The sequence below is a fragment of the Bubalus kerabau genome, chromosome 17 (assembly GCF_029407905.1).
Source record: "Bubalus kerabau isolate K-KA32 ecotype Philippines breed swamp buffalo chromosome 17, PCC_UOA_SB_1v2, whole genome shotgun sequence".
NCBI lineage: Eukaryota > Metazoa > Chordata > Mammalia > Artiodactyla > Bovidae > Bubalus > Bubalus kerabau.
Genome location: NC_073640.1, coordinates 5663577 through 5686926, shown reverse-complemented (window position 1 = coordinate 5686926; position 23350 = coordinate 5663577). Strand labels below are relative to the sequence as shown.

The 23350-nt window shown below is 44.8% G+C and overlaps 1 protein-coding gene across 6 annotated transcripts in view; it reads right to left on the bottom strand.

The window, feature by feature from the left end:
* Positions 1-21873, bottom strand: part of ZFP1 (ZFP1 zinc finger protein) — a 30893-nt gene extending 9020 nt beyond the window's left edge. Inside the window, exons 1-3 of one of the 6 annotated variants that reach the window (XM_055552554.1) lie at positions 20773-20973; positions 13601-13716; positions 13449-13507 (exon numbers count right to left, since the gene is read on the bottom strand). In XM_055552554.1, the coding sequence (XP_055408529.1) occupies positions 13449-13463 (15 nt within the window). In that variant the 5' untranslated portion in view covers positions 13464-13507; positions 13601-13716; positions 20773-20973. Of the gene's footprint in view, positions 1-13448; positions 13508-13600; positions 13717-20772; positions 20977-21668 lie in introns of those variants that run through there. The other 5 variants (XM_055552555.1, XM_055552556.1, XM_055552558.1 and 2 more) reach the window with 5 other exon arrangements.
* Between the last annotated feature and the right edge of the window lie 1477 nt (positions 21874-23350).

The window sequence follows — 23350 nt, the reverse complement described above, 5'->3', positions numbered from 1 at the left end:
GAAGATCATGGCATCTGGTCCCATCACTTCATGGGAAGTAGATGGGGCAACAGTGGAAACAGTGTCAGACTTTATTTTCGGGGGCTCCAAAATCACTGCAGATGGTGATTGCAGCCATGAAATTAAAAGACGCTTACTCCTTGGAAGGAAAGTTATGACCAACCTAGATAGCATATTCAAAAGCAGAGACATTACTTTGCCAACAAAGGTCCGTCTAGTCAACGCTATGGTTTTTCCAGTGGTCATGTATGGATGTGAGAGTTGGACTGTGAAGAAGGCTGAGCGCCGAAGAATTGATGCTTTTGAACTGTGGTGTTGGAGAAGACTCTTGAGAGTCCCTTGGACTGCAAGGAGATCCAACCAGTCCATCCTAAAGGAGATCAGTCCTGGGTGGTCTTTGGAAGGAATGATGCTAAAGCTGAAACTCCAGTACTTTGGCCACCTCATGCGAAGAGTTGACTCATTGGAAAAGACTCTGATGCTGGGAGGGATTCGAGGCAGGAGGAGAAGGGGATGACAGAGGATGAGATGGCTGGATGGCATCACCAACTCGATGGACGTGAGTTTGGGTCAACTCTGGGAGTTGGTGATGGACAGGGAGGCCTGGTGTGCTGCGATTCATGGGGTCACAAAGAGTCGGACATGACTGAGAGACTGAACTGATTGACTGATACAGTCCATGGGGTCACAAAGAGTCAGACACGACTGAGCAACTTTCATTTTCACTTTGGGCTTCCCTGATAGCTCAGGTGGTAAAGGATCCACCTGCAAGGCAGGAGACCCTGGTTTGATTCCTGGGTCAAAAAGATCCACCATCTCACATGCTAGTAAAGTAATGCTCAAAATTCTCCAAGCCAGGCTTCAGCAATACATGAACCGTGAACTTCCTGATGTTCAAGCTGGTTTTAGAAAAGGCAGAGGAACCAGAGATCAAATTGCCAACATCTGCTGGATCATGGAAAAAGCAAGAGAGTTCCAGAAAAACATCTATTTCTGCTTTATTGACTATGCCAAAGCCTTTGACTGTGTGGATCACAATAAACTGTGGAAAATTCTGAAAGAGATGGGAATACCAGACCACCTGATCTGCCTCTTAAGAAATCTGTATGCAGGTCAGGAAGCAACAGTTAGAACTGGACATGGAACAACAGACTGGTTCCAAATAGGAAAAGGAGTTCGTCAAGGTTGTATATTGTCACCCTGCTTATTTAACTTCTATGCAGAGTACATCATGAGAAACGCTGGACTGGAAGAAACACAAGATTGCCGGGAGAAATATCAATAACCTCAGATATGCAGATGACACCACCCTTATGGCAGAAAGTGAAGAGGAACTCAAAAGCCTCTTGATGAAAGTGAAAGTGGAGAGTGAAAAAGTTGGCTTAAAGTTCAACATTCAGAAAACGAAGATCATGGCATCCAATTCCATCACTTCATGGGAAATAGATGGGAAACAGTGTCAGACTTTATTTTTGTGGGCTCCAAAGTCACTGCAGATGGTGACTGCAGCCATGAAATTAAAAAACGCTTACTCCTTGGAAGGAAAGTTATGACCAACCTAGATAGCATATTGAAAAGCAGAGACATTACTTTGCCAACAAAGGTTCGTCTAGTCAAGGCTATGGTTTTTCCTGTGGTCATGTATGGATGTGAGAGTTGGACTGTGAAGAAAGCTGAGTGCCGAAGAATTGATGCTTTTGAATGGTGGTGTTGGAGAAGACTCTTGAGAGTCCCTTGGACTGCAAGGAGATCCAAGCAGTCCATTCTGAAGGAGATCAGCCCTGGGATTTCTTTGGAGGGAATGATGCTGAAGCTGAAACTCCAGTACTTTGGCCACCTCATGCCAAGAGCTGACTCATTGGAAAAGACTTTGTTGTTGGGAGGGATGGAGGGCAGGAGGAGAAGGGGACGCCAGAGGATGAGATGGCTAGATGGCATCAGTGACTCGATGGACTTGAGTCTGAGTGAACTCCGGGAGTTTGTGATGGACAGGGAGGCCTGGCGTGCTGCGATTCATGGGGTCACAAAGAGTCGGACACGACTGAGCAACTGAACTGAACTGAACCCACTCGCTTCCCTGGTGACTCAGCTGGTAAGGAATCCGCCCGCAATGCGGGAGACCTGGGTTTGATCCCTGGATTGGGAAGATCCCCTGGAGAAGGGAAAGGCTACCCATTCCAGTATTCTGGCCTAGAGAATCCCACGACCTGTACAGTCCATGGGGTCACAAAAAGCTGGATATGACTGAGCTACTTTGACTCAGATTCCACCTGTAAGTGGTATCATATTTGCCTTTATATGTTTGACTTACTTCACTATTATCTCCAGGTCCATCTGTGTTGCTGAAAATGGCATTATTTTATTTTATGGCTGCAGAATATTTCTACCCCATCTTCTTATCCATTCATCTGGCAGTGGACATTTTGCTACTGTGAACAGTGCTGCAGTGAACCTTGCGAGCATGCGCCCTTTCAAAGTGTGGTTTTCCCTGGACAGACACCCAAGAGTGGAACTGCCGAATCATCTGGCAGGTCTGTTTTTAGATTTTAAAGGAACTTCCATACTGATCTCCATAGTGACCGTTACCGAGTTTACATTCCCAACAATGGCTTAAGAGGGATCCCTTTCTCCATGGCTTTCCAGCATTTCTTGTTTGTAGACTGTGACGACGGCCATTCTGACTGCTGCGAGGGGACACCTCATTGGAGGGTTGATTTGTATTTTCCCAATAATTAGCAATGCTGAGGAGCTTTCATGAGTAAAATTTACCTCTTGAACTTGGGTTCCTGAAAGCCTACCCTATTTCAAGTTGTTAATGATTATCTACCCAAGACATTTTTTGAGGGCCCCTGTCATTTACAGCCTCAAAGGCCTAGTGATTATGAAGTGCCCCTAAGCACTGACTTTAAAGCTGTTTTTATAAGAAATGGCCAGAAGGTGGCAGGATTTCTTCTTGCCCCATTCTGGTTACTCAGGGAATATGAGCCTGAGGGAGGGAAGGTCCTGTTCCTGGGTGGTAAATTACCGTGGGATACGCCTGACCAAACACCCAAGGGCCTGATGAGTCTCATACCTCTTACCCTTCATCTTCCAGACAGACCCCTAGCCCTGAAAACCTGTTAAGGGTACTGTCATCAAAGGCGGGGCAGCTCTGATGGGCAGGTTGGAGATAATCACTGCCGGGAGACAGCGAGAGGCACTCCACTCATGGCAAAGGTCATGAGGAAGGAGGCTCCGCATACGCAAAGGCGGGATCGAGCCTCAGGAATCCCCCTGGATATTCTCGAGCATCTACCCCCAAAAAACCAGAGTCTGCCTACTTTATTGCTTTGTGCTCTCACCTCTGACTTTACTGGGGGCTGTCCCCCACCACCATCTCACTCTCTCTGACAAAGAGTTAACTTACAGCTCCAATTAATAAAGTTCCTGGGCATTAGGAGTGTTTAAATCCAAACCCCTCAGATAGCTCTCTAACTCGCCTGATAAGTTTACCCGGACTCCTACAGCTATGCATACGATTGTTTACAGTCTCTCAGCCGTGAGCTTAAGATATTCAAATAGCTTAAAGCCTCTCAGAGAGTTAGAAACTGTCAGAATAAAACTAGTAAAAGATTTCATTGATGAGCCAATGCTTGCTGCCAAGTTTCCACATCCCCTGTATTGTATCCTTGAATGTGTATTAATTAATATAGTTGGTATGTAGAAAAAATAAGTAGTGGCCTTGGTGTTAGCAACTTTAGACCCTTAAGGTAATAAATTCTTTCCTTTGTTGTAAACCCGCTGCACCTCTGCCCTATAGGAATGCAACTTTATCTAACACCTTCGGAGGATGGCGCCAAACCTTAAAATAATTACTCTTAGAGAAAATAAGTCTTATGGTTGACAGATCTTTGTCAAGAGTCATAAAATGTTAATAGGCCTTCTGGCCAGAAGATGATGTAAATCACCCAAACCATTTGTATACGATAAATTTGCAGTAAAGAAACCCTGGTTTCGATAAGGATCAAAGACTGCTGACTTTGCATGATTTCACATCCCCTATTATCCTCTATGTGCAACTTAGGGTATAAAAGCCCCTGTTGAAAATAAAGCTACGGGCCTTGCTCACCGAAGCTTGGTCTCCCCATGTCATTCTTTTCTCAATTTCTGGCTGAAGTTTCCATCTGGAGCGTGGCGGTCCTCTGTGACCATTTATTTGCCTGGGCTTTTAAGACCCGCTGGAGAAGGTGTCTAAGGTGGGGCACCTTCCGCTATTTGAAAGGCTGCCTGTGGCCTCCGTGGTCAGAGCTAACCTGCTGTCACAGGTTATATTGATTTTCCACGTAAACCAAGCTACTCAGCCTCTTTTCTCCACTGAATTTTCCTACTGAGCTATCCTCATTCTATTACTCTTTATATCTTTGATGAATATTTAAATTAATCGCTGATGCCGTCTCCCCTTCGAATACCCTGGATCAGCCGGGGCTGGACCCTGGCAGATCACCCCACCACAAGGAGAGGTGGAGATGAGGTGACTTTTCAGATCTCTTTCAGGCCAAAAGGTCCACCTTCCTGTGGTTGCCCAAGTTGTGTTTTGGCTGCCCCTGGACTTGGAAGACTGTGGTTCCACGCAGAGGGGACCAGGCACTACGGGTCACAGGGGACACGTTTCTTGGTACATCCTCCCCAACACCCTGTATTTCATGACAGTCCAGCCTTGGGACTCAAGTCTGCTCAGGCACCAGGGATATGACACCAGCCTGGGTGAGCAGGGCCCAAGGGAATATAGCAGGCATTTCTGTTATTCTTTTTGAATTAATATCTGTATTTTACACTGGAGAATATTTGCGTTACAGTGCTGTTTGTTCTGTGTACACCAACCTGACTCCCACTGACAGGTGTCTACATATTCAGTTTAGACTCTTTTCCAGCTAGGTAAGTACAGTGTGAGTACAGTGCTGTACAGCAGGCCCCTGTCGATGAGCTCTTCTCCATATGCAAGAATGCATGTATATTCCAACCTCCTAGCTTGTCCGTCTGTCCTGTCTTTCCCCTCTGGTAACGATAAGTTTGTTTTCTATAGCTGTGACTCTTTCCTGTTGGTAAATTAGTTCATTACTATCAACTTTTACATTCAACCTATAAGTGGTATCTCACATTTGCCTTTCTCTGTGTGACTTACACCACTCAACAGCATCCTCTCTAGGTCCTTCCATGTTGCTGCAAATGGCATGATTTGTTCATGAGCCAATAGTATTCCACTGGCTTTATCTTTATCCATTCATCTACTGGTGGACACTTTGGTGCTTCCACCCTGGCAACTGTTAATAGTGTTACAGTAGGGCTTCCTGGTGGTCCAGGGGCTCAGACTCTGAGCTCCTGACGCAGAGGGTCCCGATCTGATCCCCGGCCAAGGAGCTAGATCCCACATGCTGCAGTGCAGACTGAGGGTGCCTTGTGCCATAACTAAGGTCTGAGGCAGCCAGATAAATACATCCTTTCTAACAACAGTGCCACAGAGAACCAGGGTGCGTGTGTCTCTTCCGGTTGTCCTTCTCCTAGATACAGGTCTGGGGATGGGATTGCTGCATCATCTGGCAGCTCTAGTCTTAGAACTTTTTAAAGATTTTTTTTTAATGTGGACCATCGTTAAAGCCTTTATTGAATTTGTTACAATTGTCTCCTGTGTAATGTTTTGGTTGTTACTGCCAGGAGGCATCTGGGATCCCAGCTTCCTGACAAGAGATCGAAGCCCCACCCTCTGCATTGGAAAGCTAAGCCTGAAGCATCGGACCACCAGAGAAGTACCTCTTCTAAGATTTTTAAGGAAGCTCCACACTGATCTTCCTAGTGGCTATTACCACTGACGTGGCCACCGGAAGCCTAGAGAGGGTTCCCTCTTACCCTCTCCCATACCTGTATTTCTTCTTTGTAGTTTTTGTGAGGAGGACCATTGTGAATGGTGCCAGAGGAGCAGCTCATTGTATTGCTGACTGGCATTTACCCCCAAATTAGCGATGTTACAAATCTTTTCTTGTTCTTGGTTTCTTAAACAATGTGAGTAAAATTTAACTCTTGAAACTGGTTTCTTAAGTCTTTCTCTATTTGAAGTCGTTTTCAATTACCGACAGTGTTTTTGTGAGGGCACCTGTCACTGAAGGCAGGGCAGCCCCAGTACACAGAGGCGCCATAAGCACCAGTGTAAGAGCTGCTGCCAGGGAAAACGGCCAGGCTGCAGAATTTCCTTCAGCCCATTTTGTGGTCTCGGGAAAAGTGAGCCACAGGGAAAGTCTGGTTTGTGACATGGAAATCAGAGTGAACACACCTGACCAAACCACCACCGGCTTGAGGCTCACTATGTCCTCCTCGTTACTGTCATCCCTGAAAACATTCCGGTCCCGGGAAAACGACCTGTTAGGACCCTGTGAGCAGGAGGTAGAACCAGAGGAAGGATGGAGGTGGGAACCCCTGCGAAAGGATCCGTGGAGATGAGGTAACATTCCAGTTTTATCGGAGGAAAGACAGCTCACCATGATTTCAGTGTCCAAGGACAGCCTTAGCTGTAGAAGGACATTAATGGACAACAGTATGTGGTACCGAGCACAGGAAACAGCCAGCACATCCAATGGGGGGGCGGGGGGCATTGTTGGTACATCCTCCCAGCTCCCTCAGCAGGACAGACCAGGAAATGGACCAAACACGGATCAGACTGCAGCGAGGAAACAAGAGTGATGGCGTAGGAGTCCGGACAATATGGAGTCTTCGGCATACTTCTTTTTAACTTAGTAAATATTCTTACAATACAGAATATATGACTTTAAAGATTCTGATAAGTTCAAGACCAACTTGATTAGAACTCCATATATAACTAAATAAATTTCTTCTACCTAAAACTAAAAACAATGTAAAACTATTATATTTCCATGAAAAAAAATTACATGGGAAGGAGAAAATGAAAAAAAAAAAAAAGACCACTCTCGTCCACCCAGGCCTCGGTGACCTGGGTGGTCATACTCCTGGGGACCCAGCAAGCTACGATCTAAGGGCTAGATACCAGGGGGCTGGGGGCGCTAAAGAGGACTGCCGGGACATGAACCCCTTGCTGCATCTACAGCACCTGGTCCCCTCTGGAGCAGACCACAGCTGACCAGTCTGGCACGCCTACACCTACACCCGGGCTGCTGCTGCTGCTGCTAAGTCGCTTCAGTCGTGTCCGACTCTTAGCGACCCCATGGACTGCAGCCCACCAGGCTCCTCCGTCAATGGGATTTTCCAGTTAAGAGTACTGGAGTAGGGTGCCATTATACCCGGCCTACTGCACCCCCATAATACTGGACACTCTGGGCTGGAAGCACTTGGAAAGGTCCCCAGTCTCCATTTCTTTTGGTAGGGGGGTTCCCAAGTTCAACTTCTTACAGTCTCTCCTACATAGGAAGCAGCCTCAAAACAGGACATTTCTGGGTCTCAGATGGCTCTTGCCGTCTCAGACCCGGGGGTGGGGGTGGGAGGGTGGTTGTGAGAGGAAAGGGGCGTGGAGGAAGGGCACTCAGGCTCTGCGGCGATTCCTCAGGCGGTCTGCACGCTCCTTGACAACGAAGTCAGGCTCAGGAACGCCACGAAGGCTCGGGTTCTGGGCGCCCACCGCGCAGACCGCGGCTGGCAGAAGTGCTGCCGCGCTGTGGCCGTTTCCTGGAACAACACTGCTAAGCCAGGGGCGAACACGCGCTTCCCCCCCAGAGGCCGGCCTGATGCTGACGGAACCCGCCCTCGAGAAATACCCTGGGGTAGCTCAGAGAGAGAGGATTCAAAACAGACCTACTTTCAAAAACCAAATACAAACGGTAAATTTTCCTCGCGCTTAATGGAAACCAACTATCTGCACCTTGAAACGATCTCTGCCTCCCTAATTCTTAAGAGATTGCCAAGCAAACCTACAACCAACTATCATCAGGCAGCCCTCACCAGCAAATCAGAACAATAAGTGCTGGAGACCCGCAGGGAGAGAAGGGAATCCCCCCCTCCGCTGCTCCTGGAAATGGAAATTGCGACCAGCCACGATGGAGACAGGTTCCTTTAGAACAAAACCAGCACCTACCACGAGATCCTGCAAGCCCTCACCAGGCCCTATATTCAGGGAAATGCATCCTTTGAAACAACACAGGCATCCCACATTTCAGGAAGGCACTCTTTCCCAGCGCCAAGGCACCAAAGCAGACATAAAGTCCTTGCACACGGGTAAATACTGAAGCTGTACTTCATATATGCCTCGGAAAATTACTCAGGCATAGAAAAGAATGAAAAAATGCCATTTGAAGCAACGTGGAATCGAGAGATGATCACAGAGTATCAAGTAAATCAGACAGAGAAAACTGGCACAGGGTATTGTTTATAGGTGGAATCGAAAAGTACAATCAACTAAAACTTACTAGCAAACACAGTCCAACTCCCAGTCACACAACAAATGCTAGCTTATCAAACACAAGACGGACTCTGGGGGTCGGGGTCAGGGTGCGGAGATCACTGAGGAAGTTCGGGTTCAACAGTACACCGTAGACACAGACACATGGTCAAAAAGAGACCCACAGACACATCAGAGAACAATGAACAAGCACAGACTGGACAGAATCAGGAAGTGTGCTCAACACTCTGTCAACAGCTACATGGGAAGTGAATCCAAAAAGAACAGATGCATGAATATAAAGGAATCCACTTCTTGCTCCACCACAAACAAACATGATAACAGAAATTGAGTACACTCCAGTGCAAAATACACATTACAGGGACAGGAGGAAATGAAAACAGACGCATACCCCAACCCCCTCAGGCCTGGTGACTGGGGCGCTGGCACACCCCTGGAGCCCGCAGCCCGGCTTCGGGGCTGCGGAGGGTGTGCGGGGCAGAAGCCCTCGCTGCATCTACAGCACCTGGTCCCCTCTGGGACACGCCACAGCTGACCAAACTGCCAGGCGCTCCTGCACCCACACCGGGGCTACTGCACCCCCACTTCCACTCTAGGCTGGAAGCATTTTAACAAGTCCCCGTCTCCATTTCTCTGGTCGGGGGGTTCCCAATTTCAACTTCTTCCTTACAGAATCCACATATATAGGAAACAGCCTCAACAGCACACCTTTCTGGTGGCTGAGATGGCTCTGGCCAGGCGGAGGTGGTGAGGGGGCTTTGTGAAAGGAAAGGGACATGGAGGAATGACACCCACACTCTCTGGTGTTTACTCAGGCAGTCTGCACGCTACTTTACAACTCAGGAACACGACTTTGGCTGGGTTCTGGGTGCCCACTTGACTGACCACAGCTGGCAAAAGTGCTTCTGCCTTGTGGCCGTTTCCTGGAACAAATCATCAAAGCAGGGGCTCTGAATCGTGGTGCTGGAGAAGACTCTTGAGAGTCCCTTGGACCGCAAGGGGATCTAACCAGTCTATCCTAAAGGAGGTCAGTCCTGAATATTCATTGGAAGGACTGATGCTGAAGCTGAGACTCCAGTACTTTGGTCACCTGATGCGAAGAACTGACTCCTTGGAAAAGACCCTGATGCTGGGAAAGATTGAGGGCGGGAGGAGAAGGGGACGACAGAGGATGAGGTGGTTGGATGGCCTCACTGACTCAACGGACATGAGTTTGAATAAGCTCCGGGAGTTGGTGATGGACAGGGAGGCCTGGCGTGCTGCAGTCCACAGGGTCACACAGAGTCGGACACGACTGAGCAACTGAATTGAACTGAACTGACACAACTGAGTGACTGAACTGAACACGCTCTTCCCAGTCAGAGGCCTGCCTGATTAAGCTAAATGACCCTGTCCTCAACAAATAACCTACGGTAGCTCAGAGAGATAGAATTCAAAACAGGCCTGACTTTCAAAACCTGACAGCAAACGGTAAATTTTCCTCACATTTAGTGGAAACCAACTATCCGCACCTCTAAAAAAACTCCGCTTTCCTAATTCTTAGAGAAATGCCAAGCAAACCTACAACCAACTATCATCAGGCAGCCCTCACCAGCAAATCAGAACAATAAATGCTGGAGACCCGCAGGGAGAGAAGGGAATCCACCTCCACTGCTCCTGGAAATGGAAATCGCGACCAGCCACGATGGAGAACCATATGCAGGTTCCTTTAGAACAAAACCAGCACCTACCACGAGATCCTGCAAGCCCTCACCAGGCCCTATATTCAGGGAAATGCATCCTTTGAAACAACACAGGCATCCCACATTTCAGGAAGGCACTCTTTCCCGGCGCCAAGGTGCCAAAGCGGCCATAATATCCCAACACAGGGATAAATACTGAAAGTGAAAGTGGTGTCTGACTCTTTGCGACCCCCATAGAATTCCATAGTCCCTGGAATTCTCTAGGCCAGAATACTGGAGTGGGTAGCCTTTCCCTTCTCCAGGGGATCTTCCCAAACCAGGGATCGAACCCAGGTCACCCGCATTGCAGGAGGATTCTTTACCAGCTGAGCCACAAGGGAACCCTCCTCCACTGCCTCTGGGAATGAAAACAGCTGAGACAAGATGCAGAACCTTATGCAGGTTCCTTTAAAACAAAACCCAGACCTACAGTGAGATTGTCCAAGCCTATGTGCATGGAAAACTATACTATGAAATAAGGCACCCCAACATTCAGGAACCCATTATTTACAACAGCCAAGATATGGAAGCAACCACAACATCTATGAGCTTTATATACTGAAGTCGTGCTACATATAGGCCATGAACAATTACTCAGCCTTAGAAAAGAATGAAATCATGTTATTTGCAGCAACATGGCAGATACTGGAGATGATCAGACTATATCAAGTAAATGAGACAAAGACAATTGGCTCAGGGAATTCCTTACAAATGCAATCTGAAAAGACAAATGGCACAGGGAATTCCCTAAAGCCTCAATCTAAAAATAAATACAATGAATTAATTTAGGAAATGCAAAGAGACTCCCAGAGTTAAGACAAAAGCTTAGGCTTAAAAAAGGCAAATATACAGTATTTGAAGAGATAACCAAGGAGACTGGGATGAAACCATACACACTGAGACACAGATAGAGTGTCACAAAGAGACACCCAGAGATACATCAGAGAAAAACGAACAAGCATTGAATGGAACAAGGAAGTGCGCTCAACACTCTGTCATGAGCTACAGGGGGAGAGAATCCAAACGAGATCAGATACTTAAGTATACTGGAATCCACGAGTGGTCCACACACAACAGCCTACTAGGTGAAGTCAGTCAGAAAGAGAATGACAAATACCATATAAAACTACTTATATACGGAATCCAAAAAAATAGAACAAACTAACCTATCTGCGAAACACAGACAGAATCATGCCCACAGAGAACATACCTGTGGTTGCCAAGCGGCAGGGGTTGCGGGAGAGATGGAGTGAGAGGTTAGGGTCTGCAGATGTAAGCTATTACAGACAGATAAACAACGAAGTCCCAAGATATAACACAGGGAACTATATTCAACATCCTATGATAAACCATAATGAGAAAGAATATTTTTTAAAAAGAATGCATATGTATGAATAACTGAGTTACTTCACTGTACAGCAGAAAGTAACACAACACTGTACATCAACTATACTTCAGTAAAAAAAAAATTTTTTTAAAGGGCCAAAGACCTTAACAGGCGCTTCACTAAAGAAGATATACAGATGGAAAGTAAACATGTGTAAAGATACTTAAGATGTCAGAGAAGTATCAAATTATACTGCAAAACACCTACGAAAGTGGCCAAAGTTCACAACACTGACAACACCAAATGCTGGCAAGGACGTGAAGCAACACAGACTCTCACTCACTGCTGGTGGGAATGCAAATATTACAGCCACTCTGAAAGACAGTTGAGCAGTTTCTCACAAACTACTCTTGCCGTACAATCTAGCTGTACAATCCAGCATTAGTTTTCCTTAGCATTTACCCAAATGATTAACTTACATTCATAAAAACACTACACAGACATGTTTATAGCTGCTTAATTCGTAACTGTCAAAACCTGGAGGCAACCAAGATGTCCTTCAATTGTTCAATGGGTAAATAAATAGTGGTACATTCAGACCATGAAATATCACTGGGTGCTAAAAAGAAATAAGCCGTCAAGTCATGAAAAGACATGGAAGAACTTTAAATGCAGATTGTTAATGAAAGTCTGAAAAGGCTACATACTGACTGATTCCAACTGTATAACATTCTGGAAAAGGAAACCACTGATATAGGTAATATATCTTTTTCACTGCCCCTCCAATTCTGCCAGGTGCTCAAGGAAAGGGAGGGAAGGATGACTAGATGAAGCACAGGGGATTTTGTGAGTAGTGAAACTATTCTCTAACATACAATGATGGTGGATACATGTCATTACACATTTGTCAAAACATACAGAACGCACAACACCAAAAGCAAATCCTAATGTAAACTATCGGAGAAGGCAATGGCACCCCACTCCAGTACTTTTGCCTGGAAAATCCCATGGACGGAGGAGCCTGGTGGGCTGCAGTCCATGGGGTCGCCAGTCGGACACGACTGAGTGACTTCACTTTCACTTTTCACTTCCATGCATTGGAGAAGGAAATGGCAACCCACTCCAGTGTTCTTGCCTGGAGAATCCCAGGGACGGGGGAGCCTGGTAGGCTGCCGTCTCTGGGGTCACACAGAGTCGGACACGACTGAAGCGACTTAGCAGCAGCAATGTAAACTATGAACTTTAGTTTGAGTATCAGCATTGGCTCATCAATTTTAACAGCTATACCACCTTAATGCAAGATGGTAATAAGAGAAGAAATCATGTGTGCAGAGGGAGGAAAGGAATTCTGTACTTTTCACTCAAATTTTCTGTAAGCTCAAAACTATTCTAAAAAAATGAAGTCTATTCATTAAAAGCAAAAGAAAACATATAAACAGAACAGTATAATTAGTATATGCCATCTCATGATAGTCTGTACTTATACTTGTGTAAATATGTAGAAGTACATTCTGGAATGCTACCCAAGAAAGTAATGACAATGGAACTCGTGTAAGTTAGGGGGAGAATTTAAATACATATCCAGCTCTTTAGTGAGTTTTCTGGCATCATGTTAATCTCACTGGAAAAATAAAATACACACTGTATTACCCTGAAGAATACTATATGAATAAACTAGAGATAAAATAATAATCTGTTTTTCTTCCTGGGAATGCTGCTCAAAACACGATCTATATGAATGTTCATAAAACTAATTTAGACCTAATACTCGACGACCAAGGAAATGGTATTCATAATCAATGCAATATTTGCTTAATTAACTTGATTTACTTTTTAATTTTTTAAAAAATACCTGATTAACTTGATTTTACTTTTTGTCTGCTGGTATTGATTATTCTTACTATGTTTTTCTGAATTTTACTCATTTATACCTTTCATTTCATTTTCTAGATCCTTATATATTTCCTCAAATGCACAGAAAAGTTAGGAATAAACAACTCACCTGGGATTTATTCATTTTCTGCAGCTTTTGGATAAAGACAGAGAACTATGAAGGCAGAACTGGAAGAGAGGAAAACAGAAGGTATTATTATTAAAGGTCTGACTTGCCTCAGAACTTCCAGAATGACTTGTTTATAAATTGTTACACGTCACCTGAGAAAATTCCACCTCATGGGCTAGTCCTTTTGCCTGTTCAGAAAGGGCAAAAAGGATCATGCTGGCAGAACCCAGCTTCAATCAAACATTATGAAACATCTGAAAAGGTAAGACTAAGACAATTGTTAACTGACAAAACAAACAGCAGAAAACATAACTGGTTAAATTATCAAACAGGGAATTAAAAATTATTATTCATATATTAAAGCTTTGTGGAAAAGATTTACAAAATGAATTAACAAATAGGGAACTTCAAGAGACGGAACCACCAAGAAAAAAAATGGAAATGCTAAAAAAATGCAGTAACAGAGTTGAAAGACCATCTTCAATATGCAATGCTACAACAAAGCTGAGAAAATTTTCAGTAAATCTGAAGACAGAAAAATTACCCAAAGGAATTGGGTCCAAAGAAATTACCCAAACTGAGACACAAAGAGGAAGTTTAAAAAACAAAAAAAACCCCAAGGAATCCAAGGGCTGTAGTGCAATATCAAATGGTCTAACAAAAATGTATTGGAGGGACTTCCCTGGAGGTCCAGTGGCTAAGACTCCACACTCCCAATACAGGGGGCCCAGGTTCAATCCCTGGTCAGGAAACTAGATCCCACAGGCCACAACTAAAAATAAGATCCCACATGCTGCAATGAAGACTGAAGATCCCATGTGCCCCAACTAAGACCCAGCACAGGTAAACACATAGATAATTATTTTCAAAAATAATATATTGCCAAAAATTTGGCAGTCCAGTGGTTAAGCCTCCACACCTCCAATGCAGGGGGTGCAGGCCTGATTCCCCGTTGGGGAAGTAAGATCCCATGCCCCTCGGAGCAATTAAGCATGCTCAGTCCAATTACTGAGCCCGTACCCACAACTATAGTCTGGGGGCTGCAACAAAAGATTCCACGTGACACAATGACAATCCCACGGGCTGCAACTAGGACTCAACACAGCCAGATATATAAATGAATATTTTTAAAAGTAGTATTTGAAGACATATTGACCAAGAATTTTCCAAAAATGGCTAATAGCAAACTTCAGATCCAAGAAACTAGGATAATTTATCCAAAAAGGGTTAAGTATCAAAAAGCAAAACAAAGACACACCTGGACATATCATATTTAAGTCAAAGTTAAAGAGAAATTCTTAAAAGCAGCCAGAAAAAAAACCTGACATATTCCATATAGACATACCTTCTTTTTTAATTGCTCTTCAGATTGCTTTTTTAAAAAAACAAATTGAAAGTTTGTGGCAACTCAGCATTGTTAGTTAATGGTTAGCACTTTGTAGTAAGAACATTTTTATTTATTTATTCATTTGGCTGCACTGGGTCTTAGTTGCAGCATGCAGCATCTTCAATCTTAGTTGAGACATCAGATCAGATCAGTCGCTCAGTCGTATCCGACTCTTTGTGACCCCATGAATTGCAGCACGCCAGGCCTCCCTGTCCATCACCAACTCCCGGAGTTCACTCAGACTCACATCCATCAAGTCAGTGATGCCATCCAGCCATCTCATCCTCTGTTGTCCCCTTCTCCTCTTGCCCCCAATCCCTCCTAGCATCAGAGTCTTTTCCAACGAGTCAACTCTAAGCATGAGGTGGCCAAAGTACTGGAGTTTCAGCTTCAGCATCATTCCCTCCAAAGAAATCCCAGGGCTGATCTCCTTCAGAATGGACTGCTTGGATCTCCTTGCAGTCCAAGGGACTCTCAAGAGTCTTCTCCAACACCACAGTTCAAAAGCATCAATTCTTCGGCACTCAGCCTTCTTCACAGTCCAACTCTCACATCCATACATGACCATAGGAAAAACCATAGCCTTGATTAGACGGACCTTTGTTGGCAAAGTAATGTCTCTGCTTTTGAATATGCTATCTAGGTTGGTCATAACTTTCCTTCCAAGGAGTAAACGTCTTTTAATTTCATGGCTGCAGTCACCATCTGCACTGATTTTGGAGCCCAGAAAAATAAAGTCTGACACTGTGTCCACTGTTTCCCCATCTATTTCCCATGAAGTGATGGGACCGGATGCCATGATCTTCGTTTTCTGAATGTTGAGCTTTAAGCCAACTTTTTCACTCTCCACTTTCACTTTTATCAAGAGGCTTTTGAGTTCCTCTTCGCTTTCTGCCATAAGGGTGGTGTCATCTGCATATCTGAGGTTATTGATATTTCTCCTGGCAATCTTGTGTTTCTTCCAGTCCAGCGTTTCTCATGATGTACTCTGCATAGAAGTTAAATAAGCAGGGTGACAATATACAGCCTTGATGTAGTCCTTTTCCTTTTTGGAACCAGTCTGTTGTTCCATGTCCAATTCTAACTGTTGCTTCCTGACCTGCATACAAATTTCTTAAGAGGCAGATCAGGTGGTCTGGTATTCCCATCTCTTTCAGAATTTTCTACAGTTTATTGTGATCCACACAGTCAAAGGCTTTGGCATAGTCAATAAAGCAGAAATAGATGTTTTTCTGGAACTCTCTTGCTTTTTCCATGATCCAGTGGATGTTGGCAATTTGATCTCTGGTTCCTCTGCCTTTTCTAAAACCAGCTTGAACATCAGGAAGTTCACGGTTCACATATTGCTGAATAGGATCTCCTAATTGCAGCATACAAACTCTTAGTGGTGGCATGTGGGATGTAGTTCCCCGACCAGGGATTGAACCCAGGCCCCGAATTGGAAGCACAGAATCTTAGCCACTGGACCTTCAGGCATGTCCCGGTAATAACGCATTTTTAAATTAAGGTATGTAGAGGACTTCCCTGGTCGTCCAGTGGCTAAAACTCCACGATCTCAAAGCAGGGGGCTTGGATTCGATTCTTGGTTGGGGAACAAGATCCCACATGATGCAACTAAGAGTTCGCAGGCTCCAACCAGAAGATCCCGTGTGTGGGCTCAGTCAGGAAGTCGAGTCTGACTCTATGACCCCATGGACTGGAGCCCACCAGGCTCCTCCGTCTATGGAATTTTCCAGGTGAGAATACCAGAGTGGGTTGCCATTTCCTCCTCCAAGGAATCTTCTCAACCCAGGGATAGAACCCAAGTCTCTTGCATTGGCAGGTAGATTCTTTACCAATGAACCACCAGGCATGGCCCTGCCACAACTCAAGATTCCACACGCTGCAACTAAGATCAAAGATCTTGCCTGCTGCAACTAAGACCCAGCACAGCCAAATAAATAAATATTTTAAAAGTAAATAAAGTTATATACATTTTTTTAGGCATAACACTATTGCAGACTTAACAGACTGCAGTATAAAGGTAAACAAATTTATATGAATTGAGAAAACAAAAAATTAATGTGACTTGCTTTATTGCAGTGATCTGGAACTGAATGCTGTTTTGGAGGTTTGCCTGTACAGAGGACTCAACATTAAAAAAAATCACAATTTCTCATCAGAAACTATATAAGCTGGAAGGCAATGTAGTGACATCTTTAAAAAAAGAAAGAAAAAACTACCAATCCAGTATTCTATACCCAGCAAATATATCTCACCAAAAAAAAAAAAAAAAGAAAGAAAGAAAGTGAAATAAAAACCTTATCAAACAAAAACAGAGAATGCATTACCAGTAGTCCTATACTACAATAAAAAATTTTAAAGACGTTCTTCAGGTAGAAGGGATACCAGACAGAAATGTGGATCTACACGAAGAAATAAAGATCTCTGGGAGTGGTTAAAACGAAGAGAACTATAAAAGACATTTTATCTTAATCAATCTAAAAGATAATTAACTGTCTAAACCAAAAAGACCAGAAAAGTTTTGTGAACTTATAGGATATGTAAAAGTAAAATATGACATTAATAGCATAAAAGATGAGATGATGGAATTGTTGATGGAAGTATAGTTTTAAGGATCTTACCTTACACACAAAGCAGTGGAATATATTTAAAAGTTCACTGTGATTCACTCAAGAAGTTTATTTGAGCCTCCTCCCTCCCTGTTTAGTATGATACGTCCATCTGCATTACACATTAACCAGACCGCCTCAAAGGCAGGAATGCTTACTTGCCATAAAGATCTGTTTTCCTTTGATGCGAGCAATGTAACTTCTTAAAAGAGTAATGTTCTTTCTCAACTCTGTAAGAGGTCATGATGACTTGAGGTTCACTCTGCACATGCTTAGTTGAACTACTGTATACTTGGTGAACTTCATGTCAGTATGTCATTTTGATAAATGATCCTCTGTCTCAAAAATGGACAAGAGATTGTCATATTGACTGAAGTAGTCAGAAGAGTGTCTAATATCCCTTATATATGTGGAATCTAAAAAGAAATGATACAAATAAACTTACAAAACAGAAAAAGATTCAACAGACTTGGAGAACAAATTTGGTTTGGTTGCTGAGGGGAAGGGATAGTTAGGGAGTTTGGGATGGACATGTACACAGTGCTGTGTTTAAAATGGATAACCAACAAGGACCTACTGGATAGCATAAGGAACTCTGCTCAGTGTTATGCAGCAGCCTGGATGGGAGGGGAGTTTGGGGGAGAATGGATACATGTATTTGTATGGCTGAGTCCCTTTGCTGTTCATTTGAAACTATCACAAAATTGTTAATCAGCTATGCTGCTGTTACGTCACTTTAGTCATGTCCGACTCTGTGCGACCCCATAGACGGCAGCCCACCAGGCTTCCCGTCCCTGGGATTCTCCAGGCAAGAACACTGGAGTGGGTTGCCATTTCCTTCTCCAGTTAATCAGCTATACTCCAATACAAAATAAAAAGTTCAAAAACAAGTATATGACTATTCCTTCAACATCTAATAAGCAGAACAGTTCTCAGAGCTCCTAAGTCTGTCTCTTGGGTTATCATCCTCAGATTGGCTCAAATAAAATTTTCTTAACTTGACTGTTAATTGAATTTTCACCAACAATAGCTAGATCAAAACAAAAAGAAGACGGACTCTCCTGGCAGTCCAGTGGTTAAGACTGGACTTAACCAGGGAGCAGGGAGCATGGGTTCAATCCCTGGTTGGGAAACTAAGATCCTGCATGACATGCAGCACAGTGGGGAAAAAAAAAGTAACAGGATAAGAAAAGATTCCTTGCACACATTAATCAAAAGAAAGCTGGATTGATTAATATCAAAGTAGACTGAACAAGAAAAATTACCAGGGATAAAGTGTGACATTACATAATGTCACTGCGATAAATGACAATGATAAATATATCAAATCACCAGAACATGTAACAATCCTAAATGTTTATGCACAAAAGAACTTCAAAATATAAGAACCCAAAGTTGATAAACCTGAAAGAAAAGATAGGTAAAATCCACAATAGTAGCTCAAGAATTCAGGATTCTTTTTTCAGGTGACAAGACATGTACATAGAAAACCAGTAAAGATACAGAAAAACTGAACCACACTACCAACAAACTTGACCCAGTTAGTAGTTACAGAAAACTCTACCACTAACAGTACAATAGTCCTTAAAGTACATAAAAAACATTCTCAAGGTATAACATATCCTTGGCCATAAAATAGAACAAAACTTTTATTTTTTATTTTTGGCTGTGCTGGGTCTTCTGCTACAAACAGGCTTTCTCTAATTGCAGTGAGTGGGGGCTACTCTTCGTCACAGTGTGCAGGCTTCTCAGTGGGGTGGCTTATCTTGTTGCTGAGCATGGACAGTAGCTGCCCCAGGTGTGTGGAATCCTCCCAGGATTGAAGCGTGTCCCATGCATTGGCAAGTGGACCACTGGACCTCCAGGGAAATACAAGTCAACAAGGTTTAAAGAACTGAATTATGTAACAAAGTATATTCTTTAACCAAAACAGAATTCAACTAGAATTCAGTAATAGACAAAGATCTAGAAAATCCCCAATGTTTGGAAATTAAACAACAAATTTCTAAACAACCAATAGGTGAAAAAGGAAGTCACTAAGGGAAGTTTAAAAAACTGAATGGAAATGAAAAACAAAACATAACAGAATTTAAGGGATGCAGCTAGGGCAGTATTTAGAGGACAGTTACAGCATTAAAATCAATGTCAGTAATGGGAGAGACATTACTACAGATGCTACAGACATTAAAAAGTTACTCTTTTGCAATAAAAAAAAAACCACTAGCTACACTAATTAAGGAGAAAAAGGAGCAATCTCAAATACACCTAAATAAGCAAAGTGGGAAATATCAAATAAGAGAGAAAAAAAGATGAAATAATGGGGAAAAGATTCCATCTTCCTAGCAATAAATTACTACAGAACAATAATATAAAAACGCAAATATTTATGAAAAAACTTACAAAGTGCTCCTAAGGGGGAAAAAAATGAAAGACTTGAACAAATGGGAAAGCCTATAGTAAGAGCCAACATTATAAAGGTATCCATCCCCCGTAATTAAATGTTACCATCAACTGGATCATAGAAGCACGAACAGATTTTTTAAATATAATTTATTCTAAAGTATCAGTGGGAATCATCAGCAAAGGTGTATAATCTCAAAATGGTGAAGGTTTTGGGGTGCCCAATAAAGGAAGAGCAGTAAACTCAACCACAGAAAAAATCGTAACGCCTCCACGGTAAAAACTACTGGTGAGCAAAATTAAGAGGCAAAATGAAAAATGTTTGTCGTTCGTGCGACAGGACCAGCTGGCTGCGCCACCTCGGGTAAGCGCGGAAACGCGCGAAGACGCAGGAGAAGGCGCGCCTCGGGGAGCCCCCGCTGAGGGGCCCGGCGGGGAGGTCGCGGCGTCGCCGTCCGCGCGGCCCGCGCCTCGCCAGGGCGCTCCGGCCGCCCTCCTCCGCGAGGCTGCGGCCGTGGCGCACGCGGCGCCCGCGCGCTCTGAGGCGCGCCCGGCCCCGCCCCGGCCTCGCCCCGCGCCGCCCTCCGGGTCACGCGCGCGCCCGCCCGCCGGCTCCCAGAGCGCGGCGGCGCGGCCGGAGACCTCCGCGGCCGGTCGGAGGCGCCCCGCCTGACAAAGGGAGGGAGGCCGGCCCGCGCCGCCGCCCGCCGCCGCGCCGTCCCCGCCCCCGCACGTCCGGCCGGGCGGCCCCGCCGGCACCGCGCCGCCCACAGCGCCGGGCCGCCGCCGACGCCGCCCCGAGGGTCGCCGCCCCGAGGGGCTCCGAAGTTTGGGCTCCCGCCGCGCGCGGGCACGAGCCCACCCCTCGTCCCCTGCCCCTCGGCCCCCGCGGCCCCGCGGGGCGGCCTGGCAGGCCCCCTCCTACCTGGAGGGGCACAGCCTCCGCTCGTGGCGCAGGGCCAGGCTGGGTCACGGTGGGGAGACCGGGGCCCTGTCACCTACTCGCGGCTGCAGGTGGGGGAAGGGCGGCCACCGGCGCGCTCGCAGCAGTGCGCATGCGCACATGCAAGGGGCTGCACGCCGTCCCAGGGTCCTCCGAGGGGTGGTCCGTCAAACTTCGGGACTACATTTCCCATAAGCCCGCAGAGCCACACCGTAGGGACTCTCAGGAAAGTTTTCACCTTGTTCAGCCGATCGGATGAGTGTTGACCATGATAATCCCTTGGCCTGGACCTCATTTCCACCAAAGGGAGTATGAGTTACAATCACCACCTCCCCCAAAATAGGAATCCTGGCTTTTAAAGATTACACAGGTAATCTATGATCACAGCATTTGAATTAGAAAATATGTATAAAATAGAGCAAATATCACCCATGATCTCACCTTTCAAAGATAACTATATATAACATATTAAGTTACCTTTCTGATACTAAAAATAAATAAAACTGGCCATAAAGGTACCATGTGCTGTCAGTAGGGTTGTTTTTTTTTTTAAGTTTTGGATTTACAGTAAAATTTGAGGAGAAAGTTCCAATGTACCACGTGTGCCCACACATGAATGGCCTCCCCCACTATCAACACCCAGTACCAGAGTGGTATATTTGTTACAATTAAACATGCACTGACAAGACACACAAAGTCCATAGTTTACACTAGGGTTCACGCTGGGTGTTGAACGTTCTATGGGTTTTGACAAACATACGGTGACATGTATCCACCACCATAGTATCACACAGAGTAGTTTTACTGCACACAAATTCCCCTGTGCTCCATCTATTCCTCCTTCCCTCCCTCTCCCTAAGTCCCCGAAAGTCACTGACCTTTGTACTGTACCGCTAGGATTATTACTGAGTCCAAGCTGCACGGAAGACCAATAAGTCAACAAATAAGTTGTTGGGGCAAGGAATAGCGACTGAACTGGGAAAGCAAGCAGACCAAGAAGATGATGAACTCATGTCCCAAAGAACCATCTTGCCTACTTTTGGATTCAGGCATCCTTTATACATCCCATAAAAGGGGAGGGAGTGGAGTCAAACAGTTCCTGGTTCCAGGCAGCCTCTGGAGGGGATATGTTAATTTCTTCTTCTTGCAGTTATTCACAGGTGGGCGTGGTCAAGGTGCTTCCAGTGAGCTGAAGAGAGGTATTTTAGCCTAATACACGTGACCTGGGAAGCAGGGTTCCCAGAGATGGGTGATTATGTATAATGTAAGCTTTGAGGCAATATCCCTTTAGTGATTAACTTGTAATAGAATACAAAATTTCTTCCCTATTAACAGTTGTCTTTTTCAGAATGTCATATAGTTAGAATCATTCAGTCTGTAGCCTTTTCAAGTTGGTTTCTTTCACTTGCTGCTGCTGCTGCTAAGTCACTTCAGTCGTGTCCGACTCTATGTGACCCCACAGACGACAGCCCACCAGGCTCCCCCGTCCCTGGGATTCTCCAGGCAAGAACACTGGAGTGGGTTGCCATTTCCTTCTCCAATGCATGAAAGTGAAAAGTGAAAGGGAAGTCGCTCAGTCGTGTCCGACCCTCAGCAACCCCATGGACTGCAGCCTTCCAGGCTCCTCCATCCATGGGATTTTCCAGGCAGAAGTACTGGAGTGGGGTGCCATTGCCTTCTCCATTCTTTCACTTAGTAATATGCATTTAAAGTTCGTCTATGTCTTTTCATGGCTTGTCAGCTCATTTCTTTTTAGCACTGAATAATATTTCATTGTCTGCACGTACCACCATTTTATCTACCCATTCAGCAACTGAAAGACATCCTGGCTGCTTCCAAGTTTTGACAACTATAAAAGCTTCTATAAGCATCCCTGTGCAGTGTTTTGCATGGAAATAAAATGTTTCTCATTTGTGTAAATGTCAAGGAACACAATTATTAGGTTGTATAGTGAGAATATAGTCTTGTAGAAACTGCCAGACTGTCTTCCAGACTGGCTGTACCATTTTGCATCCCCACCAGCAATGAATGAGAGTTCCTGTTGCTTCACATCCCTGTCAGCTTTTGCTGTTGTCGGTGTTGTGGACTTTGGCTATGCTCATAGGTGTGTCGCGGAAGCAACCAGTTTTCAATTAAACAACATACGGTCTCAAAATCTACTGTTATTGAACCAGACCTGGGTCTTTCTGTGCACACTGAAGCTGGTGTGTGATGCCAGGTTGTGGTAAACAAAAGTGCAGAGTTTATTGCAAGGCTAAGCAAGGCATAGGGTCAGATACTGCTTCAAAGAATGGAATTCCCTGATGTCTTTCAGGGAAATTTTTTTAAAGACAGGATGGGGCTTCCCTGGTGGTCTAGTGGTTGAGAGTCCACCTGCCAATGCAGGGGATGTGGGTTTGATCCCTGGTTCGGGAAGATCCTATATACTGTGGGACAACTATGGCCGTACACCACAGCTACTGAGCCAGGGCTCTAGAGCTCTAGCCTCAACTACTGAAACCCGAGCACCTGAGAGCCTGTGCAGCACATCTAGTGAAGCCACCACAATGAGAAGCCCACA